Here is a 14,399-nt window from a genome sequence, read left to right on the forward strand (position 1 = left end):
CGGTTCTCCTAGATAAGAGTCCGCACACTTAACCACTACACCAAACTGGCTCTCCTAAGTTATGTGTATATTAAACCTTTATACTTTCCATCACCAAAAACTAATACCCCCCCCACACACACATTAGGGCAACTAAAGAACATTCCTAAGCAGCAGGCCTAAACAAGTAAAATGCTTCTTCTCCTTCTTTAATACCAGAATACAAGTCATTTATTTATTGAAACATACATATCCTGTCTTTCCTTGTGGTCCAAGGCTTCTTACATTAATAGTTAAAACCAAAATAAAATATCAAACCGCAAATCTCCCCCCCCCCCGCAAAAAAGATGCCCCCTCCCATTCAAACCCCCTACAAAGCCCTAGCAGATCTTGCAGTACCTCCAGAAAAAGGAGAGGCTCTCCCTCATCTCTTCTGGGAGCCCATTCCATGGAAGCAGAGCCCCTAAGACCCAGGCTCTGGCCAGTGTCCGACAGGCCACTCTAAGTGATGGGGTAGCTAACAGATGGCTGCCCAATGACCATACTTGGTGCCCATGGGAGGAGGCTGTCCATCCAGTATGTGGTTCCCAAGTTGTGAATGGCTTTAAACGTCATAACCAGCACCTTGAACTTTATGAAACTACCAATAGATTAAGAAACTAAGTATCAGTATATTAAAAGCAATAGCATTTAAATATAACCAGACCACACTGTTACAACTTGAAGCTAGTCACTATCACTCCGACGGTTTTAAAATGTGACTAGATACATTTCCAGGGGTCCATCCACATGTATTAACTGTGTTAGTTAAATGGAACATCCATGTTCAGAAGCAATATGTTGTTCCAGACAAAATCCAAGAGGATTAAGGAGGGCTACGGCTTTCAGCTCCATCTTACAGCTGTGGGGGGAAGAAGTGTGATCTAACTGGCCCAAGGTAGGAAAATGGTAGCTACAGATGGGTTCAACAGAACTCTTTCAATTTTTTCCACTATAAAGCATTTTGCAGCTTTATAAATAAATGAGGCACTTTTTTCCCTAACACGATTTGAGCAAAGAACGTGATGCTGAACTCTCATTAATATGCAGCTAATCTGCATGATGGGATTGTGCGTAGGTAAACTCTACATACTGCCTATTTGATATGATAGCAACATTGTGCACTGACATTTTGAGAGACGTATTACACACAGGATGGTAACTAATTCAAAGCCCAATAGGATGCTAGCAAAGTATGTGTGAGTGGGATGGCAAATTCAAGTATGCATCATTTGGCATTTATCAAAACCGACTTTCATCTACTGCCCACTTTGGCCCTTCTGACTGCTATTTGGGCTGTACTAATTTTTAACTGCAAAAGATAAGGGACAGGCTATTCTGGCCACAAGCTCTGTGTCTTGGAGTGTCTAGCATGTGTTCCGTAACACTGAAATATAGGGCTGGTCACTGAAGATGCATCTTTAAGGATTTGATAAAGAACATGGCTGCAGAGGAAGCAGAAACTGTCAGTCAGCAAGTCCGGCACACCACTGAGCTCACTAGTTTAAGATACTGATGTGTTTTAATTACTATCCAGTACAGAAGAAGGGGGCTGTTTGCCTCATTCTGCATTTGAGATGCCATTCAGTTGCTCAGCAATCCATGATCCAGAGATGGGAAAAGCTCAAAGAAGCCCTAGAAAAGAGAAAGGAAGAAGTCAGGGTTGAAAGGGATGGGGAGATCAGCCCTCAGGGGAGAAGCAGGGCAGCTGTCAGCATATACACGATAGCATCACCATGGCAGCTTGAGAATCGTGAGGCACAATGTTGCCACAGGAACCAATCACTGACTCAAGGCCACCATAGTTGCCATGGTAACATACAGAGCTAGAGAGTGAGGCAGCAGGGTCCAGCCCTCAATCCAGTGATTGGGGAGGAGGGGGGCACAGAACAAACTTATGACCCGGACAGAGGAGGAAGCTCACTCCCTTTCACCAAGCTCTTGAGATTAGTAACCCTGACTTCCCTATCCCAGTATTCATTGCCCCTCAGCTCTCTCCCAGACCACCTCTCTACATATATATGTGTCCCTACTCTCTCATTTTGGCCCCCTCCTAATCTGAAAGCAAAGAGCAGCTGCCTGCAAATGCTCCCATGCCTCCCCCCTCCCCCTTTCCAAGATGATGCTGAACTGCCACAGGAGTTACTGCAAACCTTGAAAAGAGTGATGGACTGCAAGACACCCGAGGTGCAGCACATCTCACGAATGGAGTGCATGGCTAGCTGTGGGCAACCCATATCCACAACGCGCAAGCCAAGCCTGGAGGCCAAGATGGGTCCAATGGTTGTACCACAGGGAGAGTCATTCCGAACCATGTACTCCTGCAACAGAGGAGAACGGTGTTAGCTGATGAGAGTGCTGCCCGGGGGGAAAGTGTTTTAATCATTAGACCTCATACTGAGGCCACGTACGGATCTACTGAGTCTATTTTCTGAAGCAGAAGCACTGAGTACAGGACTCTTGGCACCTGACAGTCAGTCCCAGCATCAGGGAATAGCCTTGGGTTAGCTGTTGTGACATCCTTCCAATTCATAAACTCTGGAGGATGAACGTGGGAGAACTGAATGGAGATGGAAAGAACTAACTTACTTCATTAGGGTTTGTAGAATCTTTCGGGCTCAAGTGCCGTGTTCTACTGGAGAAAGTTTTTCTTCCAGACGTTTCGTTCTCAGCTGCGGAGAACATCCTCAGTGGCGTTGCAGCCGGAGCAGGCGCTCTGACCTTCTTGGCTGCTGTGCATTGAGTGAGGCCAGGGCTGCTGGAGAGCTGCTATTTCTATTGCCTATTTCTATTGCCCTTTCACCACACCCCCTCCAGCCCAGAAATAACAGCTCTCCAGCAGCCCTGGCCTCACTCAATGCACAGCAGCCAAGAAGGTCAGAGCGCATGCTCCGGCTGCAACGCCACTGAGGATGTTCTCCGCAGCCGAGAACGAAACGTCTGGAAGGAAAACTTTCTCCAGTAGAACACGGCACTTGAGCCCGAAAGATTCTACAAACCCTAATGATGTTACCAGCCGTGAAAATCTGAAATCTTTGATAACTAACTTACTATTTCAGATGAGAGAGAGGCCAGTTATCATGGAACCCTAAAACCTTGCTGTGTAAGTAGGGCCACAAGTCCTCTGGATGCTGGATTTGAAGCTTACAGTGCAAGGCCACAGCAGTCACAGACAGATACTCTGAAGATAATGCTCAAGACGACTGGTGCATAATCTTGACATGGGTTGCAAGGGCACTGAAAGGTTAAGTGGAGAAACACTCCTTACTTGCAGGGGTACATTCACGTGACCAGCAATCTCACGGATCAGTGCCTCTGTGACTGCAGTGGAGGAGTATCGCTGGTTATTGTTCACTTTGATCGTGGGGCCCTGCACAGAAAAGCACAACATTAAACAGAGATGGGAGGGGCGGTACAGCATACCTGATGTATGAGTTCCCAAGCATGCAATATTAGAAGGCTATTTTGGAAATCAGAAGGGGGGTCACTGGAATGTAGAGGAGCACCTTCGTAGATCTCCTGACCCCAATCATGCAGCAGTGCTATGGGCGTATGGTTCCCCAGAGAGATGTCCCCTTGCGTTTTTCATATGCAAAACTGGACCAATACTTGCCAATACAATAGTCCTGCTGTGCATCAATAGACAATTGTCAGACACACTAAAATACATAAGTACTGTGAAATTTATGGGAAGGATACCTTTGCCCTTCTGAGAAAGGGAGGGTAAGAGAGCCATACTCTCTTCCCACCCCTGCTCCTTCTCAGCTTAAGATAAGGGTCCCCCCCCCCCCCCGCATTTATATTTAGGAGAAGATACTGTCTCTCATCTGCAGTAATTAAAATGTTATCTTCCACATCCTTGTATCTAGGCCAAACCTAAGTAAATATTCATCTTTATACCTGCTGGTGCCAAGCAGTCCCTGAATGAGAACTATTCATAATGTATTTCTTGGACCAAGCTCTCACATAAATCTTTTCTCACATGACATCACTCCTACAAGCTACCCCTGCTTTGGTCTACTTTAGAATGCACACAACTGGATCAGAGAAAGTGGAATCACCTCTGTTGCAGTCTGCACACTGTTCAAACACCAGAGGTCTGTCAGGTTTTGCCTGCACTCAATGGGACAATTGCACACTGCTTCCCAAGGATCTACCTTTCTTTTCAGTAATGTAGTTATATAATTCCAAATGCCTACCTTATGGAACTCTGGCCGGTGGTTCTTTTCATGCTTGTCCCTGGGGACAGGAAAAAAGCATCATCATGCCCCACCCAGTACCTCTGCTCTTTGGAATGCATACCTGAGACGGGAACCAGTAAGGGAAAATGAAGCATGGGAACCATTTGAAACATGGGAGACAATTTAGGTGGTGAACAAGCTGTAATTGGGTGTGTTCCATGCTGGGTGTGTTGGTCTGTTGCTGGAACAGAGGAGCACTCACTGATGAAAGTGAGTTCTATTAATGCCATATGCTATTGATAGTATGGGGAAGAGGAGAAAGAGACCATCTGGACAGTGATGCTGGGAGTTCCATCTAAGCTGAGGGCACAGCTTGTATGTGGGAGTAGTCGAGGTTGAGTGTGTACCCTGGAACAAGTAAAATCCAAATCGTAAAGCCAAAAAAGCACATCCACTTCCTTACTTTTGTCATACACTGGTCTCAACCACCCATCAGACTTGGAAGAGACTATCTACCGGCAAAGGCTCAGCATGCTATCTGCTCAGCCTCACCCCTTGGCCTGGGGGGGGGGGGAGCAGCTTACACAAGACTCAAGACCCAGAAGCAGCTCAGTGTAGTCGAGGAGTCTCTACTCAGATGACTTATGATGAGTGAATGGGCTTAAGATGACAGGGAGATATTTTGTCCCCTTCAGCTCTACAGAGGCAGGAACTGATAAGGCTGGATCCAGTTCTTTGTATTAGCACCCCATACTTTGTCAATCCAAGTGTTATTCACTAAATTCATATAACTATTGTCATTCCATGCCAAAAAGATTTTGGTCACAGATTTTGAACACAATAAACAGCAATTAAAAACTAAATTACGTTTGGATTCTTAAATCTGCCTATAAACTCAAGTAAAGATATCAGTGTCTAAGAAGAAGAAACAACTTTATTCTACATAATAGACATAGCTATCTAATTCCTAAAAGTCTATGGAAGTTTTCAGCCCAAAGGAATGGTATCAAAATTTCAGGATTTAGACAGGATTAGTAGATAGAATCCTTAGCATTCCTTGGACAGCAAACATGTATTGGAGTGCGTAAAACCAGTCATGAAAAACACTTTCCCTATGAAGAAAGATTGAAACGCTTGGGACTCTTTAGCTTGGAGAAACGTCGACTGTGGGGTGACATGATAGAGGTTTACAAGATAATGCATGGTATGGAGAAAGTAGAGAAAGAAGTACTTTTCTCCCTTTCTCACAATACAAGAACTCGTGGGCATTCGATGAAATTGCTGAGCAGACAGGTTAAAACGGATAAAAGGAAGTACTTCTTCACCCAAAGGGTGATTAACATGTGGAATTCACTGCCACAGGAGGTGGTGGCGGCGACAAGGATAGCCACCTTCAAGAGGGGTTTAGATAAAAATATGGAGCAGAGGTTCATCAGTGGCTATTAGCCACAGTGTGTGTGTATATATAAAAATTTTTTGCCACTGTGTGACACAGAGTGTTGGACGGGATGGGCCATTGGCCTGATCTAACATGGCTTCTCTTATGTTCTTCTTATCACAAAACTGTGGCTGACTTATTTCAGCCATGTCATGCAGAAAGACTCACTAGGAAAAAAAAAAACAATTACGCTCGGATGGGTTAGCAGCAAAAGGAAACCAGGCCACCAAAGAATACCATGGCTAGACATCGGACTGAGCACAGAACAACTCAAAGAAACATTACAAGATAGAAAAACTTGGGAGAGAGCTGGCTCACAGAATCACTAAGAGTTGGACATGACTGAATGGTTAACAGCAGCAACAACAGTAGGGTATCGGGGAGGAAGTTGGGGGGCAGGACGTATCTATTTTCCAAGTCTGCCCCCATCTGTGGTTATCTAAATCGATGGATTGGGGCCACACTTGCACTAAAGGAGAGCCAGTTTGGTGTAGTGGTTAAGTGTGCGGACTCTTATCTGGAAGAACTGGGTTTGATTCCCCACTCCTCCACTTGCACCTGCTAGCATGGCCTTGGGTCAGCCATAGCTCTGGCAGAGGTTGTTCTTGAAAGGGCAGCTGCTGTCAGAGCCCTCTCCAGCCCCACCCACCTCACAGGGTGTCTGTTGTGGGGGAGGAAGGTAAAGGAGATTGTGAGCCGCTCTGAGACTCTTCGGAGTGGAGGGCGGGATATAAATCCAATATCTTCATCTACCTCACAGGGTGTCTGTTGTGGGGGAGGAAGGGAAAGGAGATTGTGAGCCGCTCTGAGACTCTTCGGAGTGGAGGGCGGGATATAAATCCAATATCTTCTTCTTCTAAACAGATTTTTCTGCAAACCTGGGCGACCATCTAGGTAACGCAGTATTCTCTGCACACGAGCAAAGAACTCTCTTTACTACCTACCTTCTGCATGGCAAAACATCTCTGGGGCCATGGTGGGCTCAGCAGAGGCAGCAGTGAAGCAGCCAGAGGGCTGTGCTGGGTTCTGGAGGTGGCTGGAGGAGAGGGCTAGGAGCCACGCGGGGCCCAGTGTCAGCAAAGAAGCAGCCAGAGGGCTGTGCTGGTCCTGGAGGCTGCACAGCTTGGGAGCCCTGCTAGGCCCTGCAGTAGCAGCTGTGCAGCCTAGGAGACATAATGGGCCTTGTGTCAAGGACCATGCAGCCCAGGAGATGCACTGGGCCTGACAAGGAAGGGGGGCGATTCCCCCCATTACAAGTATCATGGGTCCACAATTGTTTATATACTATTTCCCAAGTGTGCCTCCTATGTGTGGATACTTTCGTTAGACCTGCTGGCAGTGTAGGCCATGTGGGGGCAGGAGACACGGTGAGTCCAACAAGCAGAGGCTGGATGCTGTATCATGCTTTCTGGGGGAAACAGGAGCTGTGCAGGACTCACTGGCACTAGAAGGGATGGAAGGTGGGAGATGCAGGAGGAAGACAGCAGGGGTGGGGAGCCAAAACTGTACTGCACTCACTGGCAGTGGAAGCAATGGGGGTGGGTGGGTTCCCTCAGAGCACCAGCGATGGGGGAAGCCACAAGCAGAGGGAGAAGGGCTCCCCGCAGTGAGTATTGAGGGTTTCCAGTTGTGTGTGTCTGAGTGTTTATGTGAGTTAACGAAGGGCAACACTGTTCCAGTTCAACCCAATACATTTGAGGAAAACATGGTTACATGTCTCTGCACTCAGAATATATAAACAAACTCTAAGACGTAAAAGGATCAGAAAGAAAAGACATTCTCTGGGTCTTTTATATCTTAACTGGAGTTTTAGCGATCTCTTAATGTTCTCAGTCACAAAAGCAGGGTATCAATCTGGTTTATTCTCACTATTTTAACGACAGTTTAAGTACATTCCAATTATACAAAAGGCTGATATCAAACTTGCAGTGTGATTGCCACCTACATTTTCTTTTAACTAATTTTTTTAGCCTTCCCTCTGGAGTTTTGCTTATAAGATTATCAATAAAAACCATTATAAAGTTATTTAAAGGTTCTAAAGAAACTTAGGTCTTAGAAGGTTTGTTTTAAGCGAAAGCAACGGACTTCTAAACCTGTGTAGCAAGAATGCATATGCATGGAGCAATATTAAATAGGGAACAATGAAACAGTCACAAAACGAAGCAGCTGTAATGCAATTCCTCCTCCTGAGCACAGCAATTTACTCACGCGTAGTTGGGGTGCACGGCATGGGCCATGTCTGCACTGATCATGCAGGATTTGGGCACTGCTTCTTCAAACGCAGTCAGATTCTGCGGTGAAGCCGAGATCCGTCGAAGTACAAGTTCAGTAAGCAGAGACATGGCACCTTGAGCACTTTCGGAACCCACCTGCCAGGGAGGCAAATTCAGCGAAGGTGCTGAGAGGTTCCTTTTTGGTCATCTAAGATTCAGCTCTCGTCTCACTTTGGAAATTACCACGAGCTGTTTCCTCTTCCCAATCTCAGAGCTGAAGCTTCCCCTTAGTCAGGATATATGTCCCATAGAAACCTCCAACGCATCATTGTTAGCCTTCCCCAACAAGTGTCACTCAGCACAAAACAACATAAGCTCCTTCACATAAGGAAGAATCTTGCTGGATCAGACCAAAGGTTCATCTAAGTCCCGCATCGTCTTTCATATAGTGGCCAATGACCTGCCCTGGAGGGCCCTCCATTTTTTGCCTCTCCATCAACCCACTCACCTCTTCATTGTCATATAATGCAACCAGACGCACATTAGGCTCTTTGGCAAGTGTTCCAGGCCCTTCAGTGGATTCAATCAGTGCCTGTATTAATAGATGAAGGGAGGGTATGGTAAGCTTGACAAGATGAGACTCTCAACAGCACTTTCTGCTGGTCTATGAATTTGCTAGATTGTGAACCAACATGTTAGCATGCAACCAGCTTTAGATAGAAAATAGCGCCAATGCTGTGATGAGGTATGGACATCTGTCCCTCTTTCACCTACTAAACCAGTTCCAGAAATGCCAGGATGAAAGCTAGGCCGCGGCCACAGAGATCAGGCAACTAGTATATCTAGGAGAGGCACAAGAAACCTGGCAAGAGTGGCCAACCTGAAGATGAAATTGGGTTTGGCGCACCTGAAATGATGGCTACTGTTCAGGCCACCCATAAGGTTAGGGAACAGCTTCTAAGAAATGGGAGAAAGGACTAAAAGCAGCAAGACTTGTTTCATAAAGGATAAGTGAGGGAGGAATGCCAGCCTGTCAACAATTACTCCACCTCCTGCAAGGAGTGTTCCAGAGCATGCATCACTCTGCTAAAAGGAGGGGAGGAAGACCCCATGGCTGCTAGTCATGCACTCCCAAGCGAGGGAATCTAGGGCTTAGTTTCTTCACAGCTCACCCGAGGACAAAAGCAATTGGAAGGGAGGCTCAACTCAGCTTTAAACAGCCCTCGTTCTATGTCAAATTCAAAAGACTGGGCACTTTGACATAGACAAAAAACCAAAAGAAGCCTTCAAAACAGAAAGAAGAATTTAATAAGATGCCTCTTCTCCCGGTATAGCACTGGAAACCCAGCCCCTGTCAAATTCTCCTCCTCACAAAAAGCTTCTAAAGGCGCAAGACCATTACTGTCCCACAAGGAATTACATAATTATTCACCAAGTACAGGAATAGAGTCAAACATGTCAAGATAGCAACATACGTAGATCAACCTCCCAGCTCAGCCTTTTGGGTATGAACAGGAACATTCCTGGCATACGGCAAATCAACAGACTACTGGGAATAGTGCCAGTCTTTGGATCTAGCCTCACCCTCAATACCCACCTGCAGGGCACAGTAACAGCTGTGGAGATTGTCCAGGCGAGGAGAGAATATGAACTCATTGAAGGCACCACCAATGGTCTGGAATAGGAATCACAGAGGGGGGGGAGGATAATAAAGGGATCAGTACTTTCTTCCTGATAGGAAGCTTTTATTTATTTATTTAGTGAATTTATAGGCTGCCCTTTCCCAAGATGGGCTCAGGGTGGATTACAACACAATAAAGCAGTTAAAACTGTACAATAAAACAGTGAAAAATTAAACAGTTAAAACGATTAAATAGCATGATATAAGGCGGCATCGGTGGTATAAACATCATTCACAAATTGAGAGACAGGAATCATAGGTTTCTTGGAGGTCAATTATCAACAGTGTTGAACTGGTCCCTGGTTATCAGGATAGTAGTAAATGCAGTCAGTGCAGGAAGACCACTAGATGGTGTGAGGACGCCTGCCTGCCTCAGCCAAGGCTGGCGGAACAGCTCCGTTTTGCGGGCCCTCCAGAATGGTAATAGTTCCGGTAGGACCTGAATCTCCTTGGGGAGCTGATTCCACCAGGTTGGGGCCAGGGCCGAAAAGGCCCCGTCACGACTCAGGGGGGTTTTATCAATTGCTGCCACCACTCTGGGTTAAGGGTTCCCCTTGAGAAGGCCCAGAAGGCCTCTTGTAGCTTAGGCCAAATAGCAGGCGTGAGGACCAGGCAGAGTGAACAACAACAAAAAAGTTTATTTTAAAGTAAGTGCAAGATAAATTAACAAGGTGCATAAAACAGTAAAAGGGTGAAGGGAAAATAAACAAAAGTCCTAACAAGTCTTAACTTACAGTCCCTAAACTACTATCCAGCACTCACTGCTTCCCATGGGTAAGGGAGCTTTCCCCGGCTCAAGCTCTTCAGGCACAGTCTACCTCCAGCTCAGCCTTCCAGGGAAAGAACATCCACTTCCTGGGCTTGGCCTATATATTCTCTTCTCAGGCCCCACCCCTCTCTGAGCCTGTTTCCCTCCAAACCCCTTGCTACCCAATCAGAGGGACAGAGGGGATTCTGGGAGACGTAGGCTTTCCCCAGTAACTCCAAGGCAGGCTTCCCTGGGGCCTGCAGGCCTCGCTAGGCCCAGGATCATGACATCCCCCCACTAGACCAAATCATGGGGTCTGGCAATTTAGATCCCCATTGATGAGGTCTACCCAAAATGGAGTTGCCTTGGAAAATCAACCATCAAAACATTAATATATACAAATAAACAACTGAAACCAATTATACACAATACAAGCACAGTCTCTCTCAGGAGCTTAGGGTTGGTGAGTTTGGCTGCCTGTAGCCACCTCCCTCCGGTTTCCAGAACCCATGAGACGGCCTGAACCGCATCCACTATTTCTTTGCAGTAGCAGTCTGCATCTCCTCCCTCTTGTCAAATGGGCACCAGGCTTCACAGAACCTTCCCTAGGAACTGCTTTCTGTAGTCCCAGTGCAGCATTTGCTTCTTCCTGGCAAGAATAGGTCATAAGCCCAAACCCACGGGAACGTTTTGTCTGTTGATCTCTCACTACCAGAAAATCAGTGAGTGTTCCCCAGGTTTCATAGTGTTCCCTCAAACTTGATCCAGATGCCTTCTAAAGTCATCCGTGAGGGCAACCAAAGCAATCTCCACCCCATGACCAGGACGGAAGCCGGACTGGAAGGGGTCAAGGTCAGATGTATCTTCCAGGAAGACTTGGAACTGCTCAGCCGCCTCTTTCTCAATTACCTTGCCCAGAAACGGTAAGTTCGAGACTGGGTGGTAATTGGCTGGGCCCTTTGGGTCCAAAGATGGTTTCTTCAAAAGCAGGCGAATCACTGCCTCTTTATGCTTGGCTGGAAATATCCCTGATAACAGGGATAAGTTGACAATCTCAGCCAAGGGACCCCTGATACCACCTCCACCCACTTTAACAAGCCAAGATGGACATGGGTCCAGAGGACAAGTGGTGGGCTTCACTGCAGCCAAGATCCTGTCCACATCCTCATGAGTGAGGCAGCTGAAGTGGTCCAACATGAGACCTGAAGACGGACAACAGGCTTCCAGTTCCTGTACTGTCTCAACTGTGGCTGGAAGATTTTGGCAGAGAGTCGAGACCTTATCTGCGAAATAAATTGCAAAAGCCCCACAGCCAATGTCCAATTCCCTAACTTTTTGGTTGCCTGTCAGCACCGTGGTCAACGATCAAATTGTTCTAAACAACTGGGCCGGGCGCAATTTCACAGATGCAATGGAGGCTGCATAGAAATCTTAGCAGACTTCACTGCCTTCTCATAGACTTTCATGAACATTCTATAAGACGTTCTAGACTCCTTGTCAGAAGATCTCCGCCGCACTCACTCTAGCCATCTAAACTGTCACTTCATCCTCTGCAGCTCCAGGATATACCATGAAGCCGCTTTGGTACAGCAGCGAAGAGGACACGGGGGGGGGGGGGGGGGGGCTGCGATATCGTCGATGGCTGCAGACAGCCAGAAGTACCAGTCCTCCACTAACTCATCCAATGATCCGCCAGGGGGCATCGGATCCTGCAAGCACTCCCGAAGCCGCTCTGGGTCCAGTTGGCTCCGCGGGCGAGTATAAATCTGCTCACTGCCTAAAGACCAAAACCAATGTTATCTTCCAGAAACACAGCTGGCCTTAGCCTCTCTCTCTGTGGTTCTGTCTTAGAGGTCACCTTCGAGGGAGAGCTGTATAATGCAAGGGCAATATTTCATCCATTCAACAACCTGGCTTTTAAAAGAAAGCCCCCAACAAACCAACAACTAAAATAGACTGGCACTCACAGCAGGCTGTGTATCCACCAGGCAAAGCTCTATTTCAACCACCTGCTCAGGCTTCACTTCCAGCTGGGAGCAGAGGAGGGACAGCAGAGCTGGAGAATGCCAATTCTGCTGCAAATAAAATTGTGACAGAGATGCATTATTGCCTCCCAAAAGCAGCAAAGTCTCACCTTAAAATTTAGGCCCAACACACAGCCTCAGCACCCCAGCTGGTAAATCTGACCTTCTCTCATCTTACCTGGACAGCAGAGGTACAAGCAGTACCTGTATAGGACACCTCCTTCTCTAGTGCTTCCTGGGCTTCTGTGGCCAAAATTGGGATCCTGTAAAAAGGAGGCTTGTCAGCTGGTCCAATAAACCAGACTGTCTCCCCATGGATTTGTCTGGACACAGAAGGGCACTGAGATCTGGAGGTATAGAGGGTTTCCAAAAAAGCTATTGGTAAAACCCAACAACATATTTTCTCAAGGAACGTAACATCCCAGTGTCAGTGAGCTACTACCCACTGTGAGTATGACTCTCAGTAGCCAGAGGAAGAATCTGTGCGGATTAAAAGAGCTTTTTAAACCACATTTTCCAAGTTTTTATAACATCAAAAGCTCCTTTGCCTTGGATAACTTTGGTTTGGCTGATGGGGAAAGTTAAGCTGTTATGTTTTCTTCCACCTTCTTGACAGAAAAAGACAACTCTGATAGATAGCTTTCTGATACTTAGTCATCCAAGGCAAAAGAAGCATTTAAAGACAAGTCACTGTTGTCCAACTTTAAAGAAAAATTTGAAAAATATTTTAAAGTGTACTAACTGCCTTTTAAGAACAAGCGAAAAAATCAATTGTTTACAACAAAAACAAGACTGGATATTAAAAGAACACAGATACATAGGGCTAAATTAGACATGTTGACATTCACAGGCCCAACCTGTGGATGCTGCCATCATTTTAAAGAGATTTAAAAATGCTATGAGGCCTAACTGGGCCCATGGCACAGAGTGCTGAGGCACTCTTGTCTCCTGCCCCATACCTTCTCAAGTGCTAATTCTCAAGTGCCCCCCTTCCCCCACAGTTGTTTCAGCACTTGAAAAGATGTGAAGGTGTATATGTGACAAGAGCTCATCTTTCAATGCTGCAAGCCCAATCAGCAATTGGCCCTCTGGCTTTTTAAAATCACTTTAAAATGGCAGCCGTGTATGTGTCTAATCTGTCCTATAGCTGAGCCTCACACTCCGAATGTCAGTATAAACAACAGGTTTAAGAGAATAGTGAGGTTCAGATGGGTCTCTCTGAGCAGGGAAGCTGGGGTGTCATAACGAAGTATGCCCTTCTTTGAGAGGCAGAACCCACTACAGGGCTTTTTTCTGATGCTCAGAAGAAGGACAAGCCCTAGAGACAATCAATATTCTCCCCCTCAGGTAGATAGGACTCCACTAGTAGGGGCTATCTGAGGTGCCAGCCAGGTCCCGCCGGAGGAGCCGGCACCTGATTTCTCCCCAGCAAGGGACAGCGCCTGAGGCAGGACAGGACAGTTATGGTTTATACTCTTACAGGTGGTTCTCAGTGTTTGGTCCAAAGCTCTCGTTCACATTACGTTGGAGATGGATGGCCAAATGCGGGATACGGAGAATAGGGTGCTCCACCTTCACCAGCTGCTGCTTCAGACATCCTGTTGCCAGGTCCTGAAATTTAATAAATCGAAGGGAACTCATTAGAAGCTGCACGTTTCACTATGTACTCAAACACAGAACGCAGGCATCAGACAAGCTCCTTACTATGGGACGCAGAGGAAGTCATGTGGAATGGGCTGCGGGAGAGGGAAACGGAAGCAACCCTTCTGCTTGCATGCAAGCTGCAATCCCTTCTTGACTCCGAAGTTTTAGGGTTGGCTGCCTTGACGTGGCCACTTTCGGAGCCTCCGGCTTTTGCCCATACCCTAGAAAGCTTCTGAGAAGTGGCAAGCCCCACAGTGGATGAGAAAGGGTGCCCCCCCTGACTTTTTAAAAAGCCCCCTGACTTTTAAAATCCTGGCTACAGTCCTGCATGAGCTTATTTTGAATTTTAAAAGCTGATTTTTTGCGGGGGTCTAGCAAGCTACAATGGCTTGCAAGCCTCAGAAGCCAACTGTTTTAATAAACCCATGCTAGCTACAAAGAATTACAGATTT

The 14,399-nt window shown here is 46.6% G+C and overlaps 1 protein-coding gene across 1 annotated transcript; it reads right to left on the reverse strand.

Annotated features, from left to right (window-relative positions):
• Positions 1-1,521: 1,521 nt before the first annotated feature.
• DNPEP (aspartyl aminopeptidase) lies at positions 1,522-13,959 on the reverse strand. Its single transcript, XM_060262277.1, has 10 exons — positions 13,784-13,959; positions 12,482-12,566; positions 12,247-12,354; positions 9,448-9,525; positions 8,359-8,442; positions 7,846-8,006; positions 4,218-4,257; positions 3,287-3,388; positions 2,172-2,339; positions 1,522-1,653 (listed from the first exon to the last, which is right to left on the reverse strand). The coding sequence occupies exons 1-10, from the start codon at positions 13,942-13,944 to the stop codon at positions 1,603-1,605; spliced, it is 1,038 nt and encodes a 345-aa protein (XP_060118260.1). The 5' UTR covers positions 13,945-13,959; the 3' UTR covers positions 1,522-1,602.
• Between the last annotated feature and the right edge of the window lie 440 nt (positions 13,960-14,399).

The sequence above is a fragment of the Heteronotia binoei genome, chromosome 21 (assembly GCF_032191835.1).
Source record: "Heteronotia binoei isolate CCM8104 ecotype False Entrance Well chromosome 21, APGP_CSIRO_Hbin_v1, whole genome shotgun sequence".
In the NCBI taxonomy this organism is placed as follows: Eukaryota; Metazoa; Chordata; class Lepidosauria; order Squamata; family Gekkonidae; genus Heteronotia; species Heteronotia binoei.